General features: G+C 37.9%; 1 protein-coding gene across 1 annotated transcript in view; it reads right to left on the reverse strand.

Moving 5' to 3' along the window:
* The window catches only part of ZNF292 (zinc finger protein 292), a 53,338-nt gene that overhangs the window by 8,653 nt on the left and 28,796 nt on the right, over positions 1-15,889 (reverse strand). The window contains exons 4-7 of the mRNA XM_086482467.1: positions 14,675-14,810; positions 4,565-4,767; positions 1,608-1,744; positions 221-362 (exon numbers count right to left, since the gene is read on the reverse strand). Coding sequence (XP_086338593.1) covers positions 221-362; positions 1,608-1,744; positions 4,565-4,767; positions 14,675-14,810 — 618 coding nt within the window. The remainder of the gene's footprint in view (positions 1-220; positions 363-1,607; positions 1,745-4,564; positions 4,768-14,674; positions 14,811-15,889) is intronic.

The raw sequence follows: 15,889 nt of genomic DNA on the forward strand, positions 1-15,889 counted from the left end.
ATTTTTTTTTCCCAAAGGAACAAAGAAGTTTTAATAATTCAAAATTAATCAATTTACAGTCTATCTGCAGAAGGAAGTTGCTATGGACTCTGCTAAAACCAGTTAGGACTGCCCAAAGCTGACGCTAGACAGAGAGAGGATGTCTAAGCAGCTTTCATAAGTTTTCCTGATCACAGTTCCAGTAAAAGTGCCAAAAATATTCTTTCAGGAATATCCTTACCTCTGAATTAATTACTTTAATCAGGAAGAAAATGTGATAAACAGTCTTAGTTAACACAGAAAGTTGACGACATCTCTCTAGATACACTTGAATAGAAGGCTCTACCCTTTGCTGCAGTTTACTCCAGAAAAGAGTCAGTTCCCTAGAAGAAGAGAACAATATTTCAGGGCCAGCAATGCAACCACTAATCTGATCACAAGAAAGACAAGGTTGAGAACAGTTCCTATTTTGTCTTTGGGAAATGAAAAAAATCCAAATTTATTCACACCTTATCCTACAAAGAAATGCTTTTATTAACACACCCACACTATTAGTATCTAATTTTCAAAATTATTACAATGACTCAATTCCAGAAGGACAGATCAGAATAAAACCAGCACTATCACAATTTATGCTACATAATTCACAGTCTCATGATGTGGCCTTGAAAAAAAGTCTTGCAAAGTAGTTTACTCTTCACTCCACAGATTGGAATTTTACACTTTTGAATTCTTGGTAATTACTAACAGCTATAGGAGGATGGCTTTTCTCTCTGGTAGATACATTTTTCTTGAGTTGCTCTGCTTTAAGAGCTGAATCTAACTGTGATTTAGTGAGAAATTAGCCCCCAAAGCCCAACAGTACTACTATATCTACATTAACTCCCTAATTGATTCCTCCTTAGGTGCAAATAGCTGAGTGTATTTAGTACCTTGTGGAATGGTGTAACCCCCAAAACTTTAGTAGAATCTGTTAAAGCAAAATCCTGCATTAGCAGGTTCTCCTGCTGCTGCACATAAGAAGGAGGTGCACAAACAAAGCAAATTCTTCAGGAATTGTACAGGTTTGGAAGTACAATCAAACTGTTAGCAGTTGGAAATTCAGACCCTAACAGCCCAAATATTTTGCCAACAAAGACCATTAATTTGTTCCCATGTTAACGAAAGCAGGCCTAAACAGTAAGTATCTTCATCTAGCTTATTATTTTGGTTATAGTAGTAAAGAACTCCTTCTTTTCCAAAAGTTTGCTAGAGAACTATGAAATAAGGACAGATGGGAACAGTACTTACACATTAAATGTTGACATAATGCTGACTAGCTGCCTGCAAATATTAAATTTCTTATTTCTACAGAGTAAGATTATTGTCAAGAAAAATTATTAACCAGCTACCCATATCTGTAGATGCCTCATCATACATGCAGCCTTCAAACACCCATAATGGAAGCTAATCTTGTTGAATACTTTTTTTTTGCTTTTCTTTTTTAACTTTCCAAGAGCCTTATCTCCTTCCTGTTTAGCTTATAGATTTTACCAGCTAAAGAAAGTTAACTTACGGCTTATGTATCAGCTCTGTCTTCCCCAAACTAATTTTTGTTCCACTAGAGAGAAAACACTATTCAAACTCACCAGGCACAGTACATCTCTCCTTGCTGCAGCTGGCGAGATAAAAATGCTGCACATAAAATTAGAGCACTTTTTTCATCTCCGTCAGATTCTAGGTTACAGATCATTTCTAGAGCATCTTTGCAATCTACTTCTGCGATCTAGAAGGCAGGAAAGAAAACAAGACCAAGACTAAGAAAGTGGTTTCATTTTCAGACATACAGTCATCTGAACCTTTGCGAAAAGACAGTAACTTAGAACTTAGTAAGCATTTATCAGATAGAGATAAGCTTGAAAGCAAATCAGTGCTTTTCTAGACAGTGTCAAAACTGATTATGCCACCAGAAAAACTTTTATTAAAGTGAATATAAACTTGTTTCTCAGATATAAGACTTATTTGTATCTACTGTCCCAGCCACCTAAAAATTTTAATGTACAACATTAATTATTCATATATATTACACAGGTACGATAATTCTAATAAGCAGATTTATATCATTAAATTGCAGCCTAATATAAAAAGATTATTACCTGAAATTCTAAACCAGTTTACTAGTCACTGATGTTACTACTGCTTTAATACAGTATCTGGACGATTAATGAATCTGAAGTTTAATGTGAATGTTCCAGTATTTTTAAAAAATCGAAGACAAAAAGAAAAGGGAAGCTGTACAACAAGAAGCAGGTCAACTGAATGCTCTTCTAGAAGAACATTACAGTCTCTGCAACATAACTTATTTGTTCAAGCAACAATGGAAATCCTTAGTTTTGCAGTACAACAAGGGAAAACCACAGCTACCCAGTAGTACTACACAGTTGTATCAGTATTGAACCAGCGCACTTGTTTTAACAACTACTAAGTTGATTCTCGTCAATTAGAGCATCTGGCAGGACATGCTGGTATTTATTCTTTGACACTAGCAATGAATAAGAAGAATAACTTGGCCATTGCAACAGCACTGTTGGAAGTCTTTCTTGAGAAATCACAAGACCACCCAAAGCAAGAGACAGAAGCACAAACCTAAACACTCAGTTTGGTTGGTACTTTGGATAAGGCGGCAGCACAGCTCAGTTGGGCACCACAGTATCCAGCTATTGGTCCAGCAATCAAACCACAATTTCGAGAAGTACATCCACTCATTTTTTCCTCTAAATTGACACTTTGTAAATACACTAATAACCCCTCACTGAATATCATTTGAGGTTTAATAACGTCAAAGTCATCATCTAAAGAAAACTGCATTTATCAAGACCTCAGAGAGGATGTAATACCAGTTTAGACTAAAGGTCTGCTTTGTTCAACACCACATCTCAGACAAGGGCCGTCAGTTAAAAACTGAGGGAAGAATATGGACAACTAAACTAACACTAAAGGGATTTTTTTTCTGAAATATTCTTCCAGCCTCCCAGAGTTTCTAAGGAACCCAGCTTCCAGCAAAGGTCTGTACAGGTTCAACCACCAAGTCTGTCAGTCTAGCATTTCACATACTGCAGGTCTGAATTCCTCACATTACTGTAGAAACTATTAGACTAATCCAAGCTGAAGATGAGCTCAAATGCTACTTTTCTGCCTATTCTGAATGGATACGAAAATTTCCATACCACTGAAGAGTGAGCTGTACTTCCTCACAGTTTACCTTTTTTCTTTTTCCATTTTCTTACTGTTCTCACACTATGAAATGACTATTCTCAATTCAGTCGTCTACCTTGACATGTTAATAGCATATCTGTATTCTCTTGGTAATACATGAGCTTTCCAGAATGGTTAGTAATACTGCAAACCATGCTGCAGCTGAAGCTGCAAAGCTAAGCAAAATCCAAGGTCTGGAAATATCTGAATTAGGTTCTCTGTGACAACCCAGTTTGAATTTATCTGTACGATATGGCATCCTAGGAGACCCCACTCCTTTTCTCCACGGGATTCACGATTCATTCACTGACGGAGCCCATTCTGCTTTGGGAGCGCGGTGGGGCTGAGAAATGAAGGAAGCACGTTCGCAGGGTCACAAGTTCCAAGTTCCATTGAGAGTCTGCAGCAAACAAACATGAGATTGCACAGCCTGGCCACAGCCCCTCTTGAGCCTGTTCTGGCCAGGCCGACAGCAGCCAGAGCTGGGAAGGTAAGGCTGATTTGATCCTACTGAGCATCAGAGGAACATGCTCAGTGAGAAGCTGTCTTAGAATTTAGTCTCTATCTAGGGTAGGAAACTTTTCCACTCTAATCACTGCATAGTTTTCATCTCTTTAAGATCAATTTCAACATGCTTAACACTTATTATTAACAAAAAAAATGATGTCAGAGACAAAAAGACAGCAGAGAGAGCAGACAGCCAAGAAAACTGACAGTTTTCAGTTAGTTTTCCTTTAAGAAGGAAAAAAAAAAAAAAAATCACAGATAAAACTTCAGGGTGAGGTGAGAAATGAAGATGTCACCTGAAAGAATGCAGAAGAGTAAAGCTGCCATCTCTTCTTTGACTTTTGCATTTAAATAAGTATTTTATATTTCACACCAGATCAAGTATCTGATTTCACCTTCAATTTCACCAGGGCATTTGGGTCAAAAAAGGTCAAATTTATTCTCTGAACTGAAAGTAGCATCTAAAGGGCCCCATTCTATGTACTAGGCACTACACAAAAAGCTATAGTTAAAATTGTAAGAGTGGGAGATCCATTATCTTCACCTTGCTAACAAGATCTGAGGCAGAGTTTTAAAATACTTCAAGTAAAATCAAACAAAGTTTTGGTAGAGCCAGATAATGCCTGCTGGTGACCTAATATTACACTTACACAAGTGTTTTAATCGAGTCATTATTAGTCAGTTTAAAAGTGACATAAGTGAAAAGAAAACACAAAATACCAAAAATATTTTTTAGATCATATTTTAAAAGAAAAACCTCTTCTACAGAAAAACAGCCTATGATTAGTGACTTTATTATCATTAAAGAAATAAGTTTAAAAAAAGTTCTTCATTTTTTACTTACTTCTTCCATTAGCTTTTCATTTGGTGATCCTGAACAAAGGCAGACCAGGTAGGTTTGCTTGAAATTGCCTTTTGCACTGATTTCTGGATGGTCAGAGCAGAGTTTTGCCAGGGCAGTAGCTTGCGTTAATTGCTTTGTTTTCATTAGGTGCTTAATACGCATATCCAGCAGGATCGGGCCTTCAAGCACTAAAAATTCATTCACTTCAAAGAAAAACAAGCCAAGATATTACATACACGTTTCATAGCAGGTTACAGAGTTAACAGATGGCATTTACTCATTCATGGTTAACCCCTAAAATTTATACAAATCAAAAAAGGTACAAATGGTATAAAGCAAGACAAGAAAACGTGTCTTTGAGAACTGTACTTGTTTATTATAACGATTCCCTGCTACAGGCCTTTTATCTGCTTGCAGGCTTTAATTCATTCTGATTTCTTGGTAAAACAGCCACACACAAAACAGCTTTAGAAAGCATATAAATATTAAAATATTTAGATACCATTTGATTATAGTTCTACAGAAAGACAAATAACACAAAGCCACTACTCTCACATCCTTCTTTATACATTGGTGCTATGCCTTTGCTAATAGTTGCCTTTTAAAGACCTTGTGACAAATGGACAAATGTGACTAGCGTGGAAATATCTGAAGGCCTTTCGATTGGTGTTAAATATTTCGTATTACACATCCATAGAATGTGGTCAACGCCTTTAAAAGCTTTTCAGTCAAATAAGTTTCCCACAAAAAGAGGCTTATCTTGTATAATTCAACTGTGTATAGTTTAAAACTCAGACACAGGAATGGCTGTATTTTATTCAATTATATTTTGTAGATATGCTGCTACCTCTGAACATGAGGAACAACTTCTTTTCTCCGAGGGTGACAGAGCACTGGAACAGGCTGCCCAGAGAGGCTGTGGAGTCTCCTTCTCTGGAGATACTCAAAATCCTCCTGGATGCAGTCCTGTGTGACTTGCTGCAGGTGAACCTGCTTTAGTAGGGGGGTTGGACTAGATGATCTCCAGAGGTCCCTTCCAACCCCTGCCATTCTGCAATACCAGAGTTAAAACTCCACGGTCTATGCTAACAACCCAACTCTAAGTGCTTCAGTGGAAGGCATAAGAATCCTACAAAAAAAGGGGAGCACAGATTAATGTTCCTACTCTTGCCTACACATCTCAGGTCTCATCCAGATGTTCAAGATCGAAATGGCTTCAGCGTTGAAGCACGTGGTTTAGTACTACCTCCCAAAATAATTGAAGTCTGTTATTAAAACTAGATAAGACACAGAGGCAATTGATTTCATTTAATCCTTTTGACATCAACCCCTCCCTTTGACAACTGTTTCCACAAGCTAGTTACACACCGCATTAAAAATTTTTTCTGGTTTTCAATTATCCATGTCGTAATTTTGCGACACATTCTCTCATCTTTTAAAAAGAACTGTTTTTACTGGTTTTTGTTTCCATTCTTTTGTGAAAAACAGCAGATTCATGACATTTTTCAGTGTTAGGAAAGATCAAGATTGTACCCTAAGTGAGATTTTCTCCAGCCTTTGAGATTTTCATCACTCCCTCCTGAAACCTTCTGGGCATCTGCAGTGCTCGCTTTCTGATACATCTTGGTAGAAACATTCATTATATTCCTCTCAAGTGACTCGCCTTGGATTTCACTTGAGTCATGTTGCCCATTCACCTAATCTATATTTGCTTGACTTTCAAAGTCCTGTTTGGTCTTGATGAAATAATTAAGTAATTTCAGCATCTGCAAAATTAACTACCTCTCTAGTATTTGGAGTATTAGTATACTGAACATGAGATTTACTGAAAGAAAAAAGAACATCTCATTTTATTCTTTGCTTCCTTCCACCCCAGTTAGTTTTTGATTCGTCTTTCATTTTATCTCATGATGTCTCCTTTTTCTAGCTACTTATACAGGATATTACTAAAAGCCCATCTTGCAATCGAAATTAGGTCAACTGTTTTCTTTTTTATCATTTTAGCACGTAGAATTTTAGGGCAGAAAATACTGCCTTTCGCAGAAATCAGGCCTTCATTATCTTTCATGCGTTTTCAGATTTATGGCTGAATTATCATTTCAACCAACTTTTTAGTTATTTGCTCAGGATCCTTGTGCACTATTACAAATGATCAGCCATGGCTCACTGATGCATAAGAATAGTCAGTCTATGAGTTCTTTCTTCCTCTCTCCATGTCGATGAAGGTATGACGAGATTTTTACTCATGTAGGAACAAAGGAAAAATAGAGCGCACTGACAGACAATTGTTTGATGGTAATTTTTGTGTTTATTTGATGGTAATTTTTGTGTTTATTGGAGGACATTTGCCTTTTAAGCAGCAGAGTAAGTGTTCCTTTAATGTCATTATCAATGCCTTATAAAAAATGTTCATACTCTTGTTGACCCACAAATGACCCAGTGATTAATTACATTCAATAGTTTTAGCCTTGCTCTTCCTCCTACCAGGTACCAGTAATCCTTTCACCCACAGCGTTTACTCCCAGCTAGTCTGCCTGGAATTACATTGGAACATTTTACCTTATTCCTGTAACAAGATACAGGAAGACCTTAGACTCTAAGCTATATTGGTAACCCAAGATGTTTCACTCTGATTTATTATTATAATTACTGCATTTAATATTTTAGAGACTGTGTTCTATCTGCTAGTCCACAGTAATCCCCTTTAGCGTTTACTGCTTCAGCCAGCCTACCTTGCATAAGCATCAGAATATTTTCTCTTCCCTTCTCAACAAGATATAGGAAGACCCCGAGGTTAAGGCTACATATTAGCTCTTAAGCCTTTATTCTAATCCATGTGATTATACTCATTACAGTTAACATTTGAAAGCTCATTCAAAACACAAATTTTAATTATATTTATTTTGTAACTGAACTATGTATGACATTTTAAGACAAAAAAAAAAAACAGTGCTGAGGTTCCAGGAGCAAGTCTATGTTGCAGAAGAGCATGAAGGATAAGATATACGTATTCTTTAAAAACATTATACAAGTTATATATTTTATAGTGCAATGTCTATTTCCAAAGCTACTGGAGACAAATTGTTAGTTTACCATAACAAATGTAACTTCATAAACATGTTTTGAGGCACAAGTGCTTTTTCAGCACAAGCCAGTTAACCTCTATGAGCACAAAACCTGAACTATTTAATGAGAATTATTTAGTTTATCAATAGCATGATTCTTGGAAAAAAATACTAAATGTTGTTTTTGTGCAATGCTCCACCACTCATTGAGTGCTTATGCTTGTGCAAGGCATGTGCAGAATTCACATAAAATTAACTAACTAGTTAGTGTCTAACGAACCTGAGAGAAAGAGATGAGCAGATGACATCTGACAGACGGTACTATGATCTACTAGCTGGCAAATAAACTTGGAGATACTGGAACCTAACCTTTTAGACACAGTTTCCCCATTATTCCCTTAAATCCCATAGCTGGAGTCTCAGGTCATACTATCAAGTGATTCCATGTCAAGCCCACAAGAACTACTACACACTTTCATTACAGGTAATGCTTATACCATACATGAATTTAAAAAGACAGAAAGTAACCCATAGATCAGTAGCGCACAAGAGCACGAATAAGCCACAAACATTGTTCTATAGCAGTAAATTCTCTATGGTGGGCAGTCCACATGTGTTACGTTTTGGCTGACTGGAGGACTTGTAGAGCACAAAGCAAAGAATTTTTGCCTTAAAGCACTCATAATCCTACTACTCTACTCGTTGCCAGTTCTTGGGTACACATAGATTAATCTACCACAAGCCTTTATGTCTTTCTCAACCTTGCTCTGGCCAAGGAGTATGAAGGCAGGAGGTGAATGTACACGTGGGACTTTCCATCTCAAAGAACTTCAGTTGCTAGTCAGTAACCTCTTCAGTCACCTTCAAGTGTTAGTCCACATGTATGTTCACACTGTGGATGACTGAACTGTACTTGATACTTTCATATTTACCCAGAGCTGGGTCTCAGAATCCTTCACGCAAACAACATCTCAGCATAATTCTGCTGAATGGAGCACCAATCCTGGATGCTTCTATGGTGGCATACTGTCTGGTGAAAGGGTAAAAGCAGTTCCAAGTGGCTGCTTCGAATACACCCAGGAGGCAAACACTCTTTTTTTTTTTTTTTTTTTTTAAGTGAGGCTGCTGGTATTGTTTGACTTCTGGCAGCAGATGCTCCGATTACTGAAAATAGTTCCATGCTGGCTGTTTAAATTCTAACCTGCCTATTATCCACCTTGATAATCTCTGAATAGTGATGGTTGTATCCTTGAACCCCTTTTTTAGTGGGACATACTTCAGAAGACTGCTTTCTACATTTAAACTGAAGAAAAATTCAAGAACTTAATTCTTGGCATTCAGGTTTAAATCTCTAAGGATAATCAGAATCAGATTAAAAAAAAAGCAGAAGCAACCTGGCTTTCTGTAGGGTTATCTTGGATCCTTTTCCTTTAGACAGTTCCTCCACTGATGCTCAGTACCAACTGAGGAAATATCAATGACAGCTTTGAAGGATTTCACCATCACTACAAGAAAATGACAACCCCGAGGATGGAAAAATAGGTTCATACGGAAGAGTACAAGCCACACTGACAGAAATTGAAGATAATAGAGTGTTTTAACATTGTGTAGGCTACCAAATAACCCAAAACACTTAGGCATACTTCATCTTTCGGTCTTTGGTACACTAAGCAGTAAGGTCAAACGGATTAGGTGCACAACTTCAAGAAACATAAATTCTTGTTGTCGTGAATTCGGATCAGCTTAAATTCAAGACTAAAATCAGTTCTGATCTCAAATTAACCCATGTGGCAGTTCAGGAGGCAGCCAGTAAGACAAAGACCCACTATCACATGAAGAATTGAGACTATCTTACTAAGGTTTCCTTCCCTAACAAATTAACGAAGCAGAGAAAATGCCTCTCTCCAAACACAAGTGCTTCTTGTTCATCACATGCAATTTTAGAGAAAAAAGTAATCATGCAGCTGAAACCTCAAGTAGTAGCAGGTCTGGTTAACATGCAAATGCAACATCTGATAGCAATACGAAAACAGCTGATGAGTGCTAAAGCAGGTGAACCATTTCCTTTCAGACTACTCAGTGATCATAGCTAATATCACCATCTTTAATTTAATGATGTGGATAAGATACTTTATTTCCAACATGCCTAGAATATGTTTCCAGATTTCTTTCTGCTTTGGTACTAAGACTCATTGTTCCCACTATTTGAGGTGGATGGAAACTGGCTGAGTGGTGCTTCACAGCAAAGAATGTTGCCAATACGCTCATAAGGGATCTCTGAAATATCATTTGAGAAGACTGGTACTTTGCTGTCCTCATGACCGGATGGGATTGTGTAACTTTGGGTAATCTCTCAAGTCTAAAATGTCTAGGATGATACATAGACAAAACTCAAATTTTGATAGACATTCTTTAAAAGGCACAGGAGACAGGTTTAGGTGGACAAAGAAGAAAATTCACATGAACAACCAAGTAGCTTACAGCTCCTGAGCACACTTTTAAGCGATAATATTGCTGATGAACCACAATTTGAATCAAGAAGTTGCAGGTCTAGTCACATAATTGTTGCGGGTCCTATTGGGTAAAGGGACAGAAGCAAGAAACAACAAGCTATGTGGAACTGGGGGAAAGATCTGTCTTCGCCACTGAACTGCTCTGAGGGAGTGGAAGGGTGCCCGGGCATTCTTCAAATGAATGTAGATTGATCTGTGACAATATCAAACAGATTCAGGAAACTCAAAAAGAGTGTCTGTCAGGAAATCTCTCAGATGGCAGCCACAAGTAGTGCTATCAACTCCAGATGTCTGCTTAGGGGGCCCACGAATGACATTCAAAGACCCTGCTGACAATTCAGTTTCTGCAAATAAATCCTCTTGGGAGTCACCAGTCAAGAAAAAAATATATTCCTCAGCTCATTAGGAATCCAAATTCCCATTTCCAGGCTAGTTCCCCATACAAAACAGACTAGCATTGTGGGAACAAGCACAGCCCCAAATGACAATGCTGATGTTCCACTTGCAAAGGGGAAAAGAGATAAATTTTCTTCAGAAACAACTCAAGTGGGGTATCAGCATTACAATAGCTCCCAAGAGGAAATTCTCTTTTATTTGGTGACATCTGTTGCACAGAATCTGGTAACTTAAGCCAGGTTTCCCAACATACTTTCTAGAGATGGGGTACAAATCCAGGGCAATGCCAATGTTTGCCACTCAAGCAGGTGCCAAATCAAGTGGATAGAGAGTATTTCCAGTGTGAAAAGATTTTATATGTGCACACAAACACAAATCTGTATCTACCGTATGCATGTAGCTCCTGCAGTACTGTTCAAGACAGATTTTACTCTTTTATATCACAGTACTCTATGAGCATCTTGTAGTAATGCAGTACATCAGCAAAGAAATCAGTGACAGGCACAGTGTTCTTGTCAGTGCCTCAAACAACTGGGTATCCATCCACTGCTTTTTTTTGAGGACATACATTCACCACTAAACTGAGTTATGCCCAAGGCATTCAGGAATAAGGCAATTACTTAATGGCATGGCACTCAGAAAATAGCCTAACATCTTAGGAAGCGAGCACTTCCTGCTCATTTTTAGGTGGAACCCATGCAACAGTGTGTTCTCAAAACAAGGAGAGCAAGAGAACAGTCCAGTTGAGACAAGCCTGCATTTGCTTGACTGTAAATCAGAACAAAACAGATGTGCTGTGTGGTCAGAGAACGTGAACTTGTCTCTCACACTATGTCCCGAGTTTGTACAATTTGAAAATAGACAGATCATTCTGAATTCCTCTGTGAGATGAAACGGACACCTAGTTGCGCTTCCTATAGGAGACACAAACAGGCAAACTGACCTTCAGGAGTCAACAACAGATGCCTTTAAGAAGAGATAATCACTGACCTAAAATTCAGCAGATATACTCAGTTATGTCAAAGATCCTGGATAGGCTATAACTGTTCTGAATAGGACATAACAGACTACCAAGACTGAAATAAAATAAAAACAAACATGAAGAAACAATTGAAACAGATATAGGCAACAAAAGCTTAAGAGGATGGTATTAGGAAAAACACCTCCAGTCTCAACTAGTTGTTTCATCTCCAAAAGACAACAGCATCCTGGCTTGTATTAGGAACAGCGTGGCCAGCAGGAGCAGGGAGGGGATCGTGTCCCTGTACTCGGCACTGGTGAGGCCGCACCTCAAATACTGTGTGCAGTTTTGGGCCCCTCGCTACAAGACAGACATTGAGGTGCTGGAGCGTGTCCAGAGAAGGGCAAGGAAGCTGGTGAAAGGACTAGAGAGTAAGTATTAGGAAGAGCAGCTGAGGGAATTGGGGCTATTTAGTCTTAAGAAAAGGAGGCTGAGGGGAGACCTTATTGCTCTCTGCAGCTACCTGAGAGGACACTGTAGAGGTAGGTGCTGGTCTCTTCTCACAGGTAATTAACGACAGAACAAGAGGGAATGGACTCAAGCTGCATCAGGGTAGGTTTAGGCTAGACATTAGGAAAAAACTTTTCACCGAAAGGGTTGTCAGGCATTGGAATAGGCTGCCCAGGGAGGTGGCTGAGTCACCATCCCTTAATGTGTTTAAAGGTCATTTAGATGTGGTGCTTGGAGATACGGTTTAGGGTGTGCTTGGCAGAGTAGGGTTGATGGCCAGACTTGATGATCCCAAAGGTCTTTTCCAGCCTGAATTATTCTGAGTCTATGATTCTACGATTACTCAGACACAGAACTGATCAAATCTGCCAAATGATAACATCCCAGTGTAACAAGCGGACTACTTAAGTACTTCGGAACTTCTGAAATAGCAAATGGTAAAGGCAACATTAAGAACAAAACTAAAATCCTGTAAGAGAAGTCTACAAGCATTTCAAAGACTGTTATACTGCAGTTAAGGTTGAAGACTCCTGAGAGACAGTTGTCCACTGAAAGAGGGTAAGTGGTAGCCAGTGGGAGTGCTGGATTACAGACAAGAAAGCCAGCTCTCTGGGCAATGGAGTTTGTGTTACTAAAATATCCTTCAAATCACTAAAACATCCTCCAAATTAGCAAGAGGAGGACAAAACAGTGCAGTATTACAGAGGATAATAGCTAGAAAACAGCTTGTCAACTGAGTAACAAAAACATGGATATGTAGTATGACAATCTTGCCACTGATACAAGCCGTAACTGTAACAGGAGTCAGTCAGTCAAGTTGAAGGCAGAAGCATCCTTCAGTAAACAACATTCAGGAGCAAAAGGAATCCTGAAACGTCTGTAAAAAACTTCACAGGAAAACACTGATAAAATGAATAATCAAGACCAGATTCATGTGGAAGTTCTTAAAAAAGTAAAATATTAATTAACCTTCTCTCTTGGAAGTACCTTACTGTTAAGAGGACAAGAATGTTGTCATGAAGCTAGTAAAAGAGTATTCTGGGGGGACTCTGAGAATTGCATACCAATCCAAAATCTGTATTAGAAGCATAATAAATTATTAAAAGAAGCATCAAAATGCAAATCTTGTCAAGACTAAGCATGACTCTTGTAAAAAAATGATAAAACACATTATACGTTTCCTGGACTTGTCTGGGGGAGCTGTGATAACATCAATAAAGGAGTCCCTCAAAACCCCTAAAGATACCAACGTGTCTTGGTAGTAAAAAGAAGATCCTTATTGGATAAATTATCAGCTAAAAGAAAAAGGGAAAAAAGAAAACAAACTCTCATTGGGTTCCCTGAGGAACTGTATCAGGACCTCTGCTGTCCAGCATTTTAATAAATATTTGGAAAAAGGGGGTAGAGAACAACATGACAAAATATGCTGATAAAAGCAGGGTAGTAAAAACATTCCAACAGTAACAGACTGAAGAGGACTACGTTCCATAATGTGGCATAACAGAAAAAATTAAAATGTTGATAAAAACCCCAAAGTGATTTTCAAAGGGGAAAAAAAAAATGTAATCCTAACTGGACAAAGAGAAAAACAGGCTGTGTGTTAGGGGAAAATCCTAACACTGAAATAGGTACCACTCCTCAAGAAAGAAACTGGGACTAAACCAGACAGTTTAGTCTGAACTGAAAACATCCAGAAACAAGTCTAATGTTAGGCAATATCACAAAAGGAATGCAGAATGAAGCCGATCAGTACATTTACATGTTGACTGCTGAATAAACCTTTGGTCCCCCATATGAGGAATGGAACAGTAAAGCTAGAAGATAGTATGGAATAGACACTACAGAAGAGAAAAGATGGAATATGACAGCAGTCTAATGAATCAGGTCTCATGACGCATTAATTAGAAGACACAAGAATAGTTTATTTCTTAATAAATAGATAATATCACATGAAATAAGCAGCCATCAGGTTAAAAGGAGGCAGAAAGTAAGAGGAAATACTTCACTTGATGTGAGAATTGTGTAACTGGTACAGCTGCTTAGGTGTGATGGTTCATACAGATTCTGAAACCAATTAGGCCAAGAATCAAGAAACCAGCTAAGACTTATTAACACAAGGATACCACTTCTGAATTGCAAATCATTAACAATGGAAAAAATACATCAGGAAAATAGCATTGTAAGCCTCTGCTCATCATATACTCTCCCCTATGCAACTGCTGTCAGCCATTCTCAGAACTCTGGTCTATATCTTTGGTAATGGCTCTCTTTGTATTCCGTAACCGAGTAAATGCCATCCTAATTAAAAAAAAAAAGGCATTTTTAATTTTTTGTTTTATGTCAAATAGTTTTTGTATACCAGTACTGAACTTACCCCATCATAAAATAGCCTGTCTGTAATCTCTCTTCACACAGCTTATAAAGAAAATGGCAAGAGATCCCCAAGTATGATTATATTTGATGCAAAATACTAACATTAAATTCCTTGTATATTCCTAGGAACATACTGTCTTAAGTCAGACAATGCTACAAGTATATTTACTTATATAGCTTGCAAATTACCATATAAACTACATGCAACAAAAGACTTCCATATATCATAATATATTTCAATGTATTATAAAAGTGAGGCATATTTTAACCTAATCATTGTTTTAAATTTTACCTTTATCTGGATCCAACTGTTCCTGGGAAAGAATACCACACAACACGGGGTTCTTCCACACTCCCTTCTCCTGTGTAAGTGTAGTTAAAATGTGCAGTTCCCGGCTGCCATTTTCCATCAAGTTTTTATGAGCCACCTGAAGAATGTATTTCACAAACCAAAGCATCGTTAAAAAAAAAAGAGATATTAAGAACATGTGTCTTTTTTACATAAGGGATAAAGGAGCACAAAAGAACCCCTTACCAGGTAAAGAGATAAATGTACAACAAAACAATCTTAATATTCAGCCTGTCTAGGTTTTACTTCTGCCTCTGTCGCCTGAGATTTAGGCTGAGAAACCAAAACAACTGAGTGTCCCAAATTTGCCTTGAGATTTATTAACAGGGCTACTTCTTAAATTTCTGAAACCAAATTTTTAAATAGTCCTCCCTTATAAAAATGGATGAGCAAATTCTATAGTCCACATACTGGTCTGACACCAGCTGCCTAAATCCTTATTTTTTCCAGACTCTTCAGCAGCTCAGTTTTTATGCACTGGAGTCACTGAAAAAGTGTTTTTGTAAAGGCGAAAGATTTAAGTTGTAAGACCTCACTGCACGGTTCTATGAAAATATGATTAAGGCAGGCTGGAGTCTTAAAAATCAATTAAAATAGTTTCTACTGCATTTAGATACTAGAGTAAATTCTGGAAGCAGAGGTATGCTTGGGAGCAAACTAAATACCTGCAAAAATCTGCGGCTTAAGTAGCAATGCACAAATGGTCCTTAAAAGGCTCATCCCTCTCTCCACTTTTACTGTTCTACCTGCTCTGAAGGTTGTGGAACCTCCCAGCACCTCCCACTATACCTCCTCATAATTGATTTACACCAGGCAGTTGCTAGTCAAAACCCACTCTAAAAATCAGCCTTGCATCTTCCTATGTTATTTAGGATGAGAAGCCTGAGGTAAGTGTATCTGGTCTTTTCACTATCATTCCTTCCTTCTTAACTTTTTTTTTTTTTTTAAAAAACCTGTAGGCAGGACCTCCCACTACATATTTCTGATAAGTAACAAGGAGTAGAATGTGTTTCAACACCCTCCTTTAAAGCAGTGCTCTAATCCTTAACCAGCTAGTGCCCCATGGAAGATCTAACAATCCTGCAGTATCAATAATCTTTCATTCATAATAAGTCTCAAATGTATAACCACAAATAGTAGAGAATGACTTATATGACA

This window comes from Leptosomus discolor, chromosome 2 (genome assembly GCF_034619465.1).
Source record: "Leptosomus discolor isolate bLepDis1 chromosome 2, bLepDis1.hap2, whole genome shotgun sequence".
Taxonomy (NCBI): Eukaryota; Metazoa; Chordata; class Aves; order Leptosomiformes; family Leptosomidae; genus Leptosomus; species Leptosomus discolor.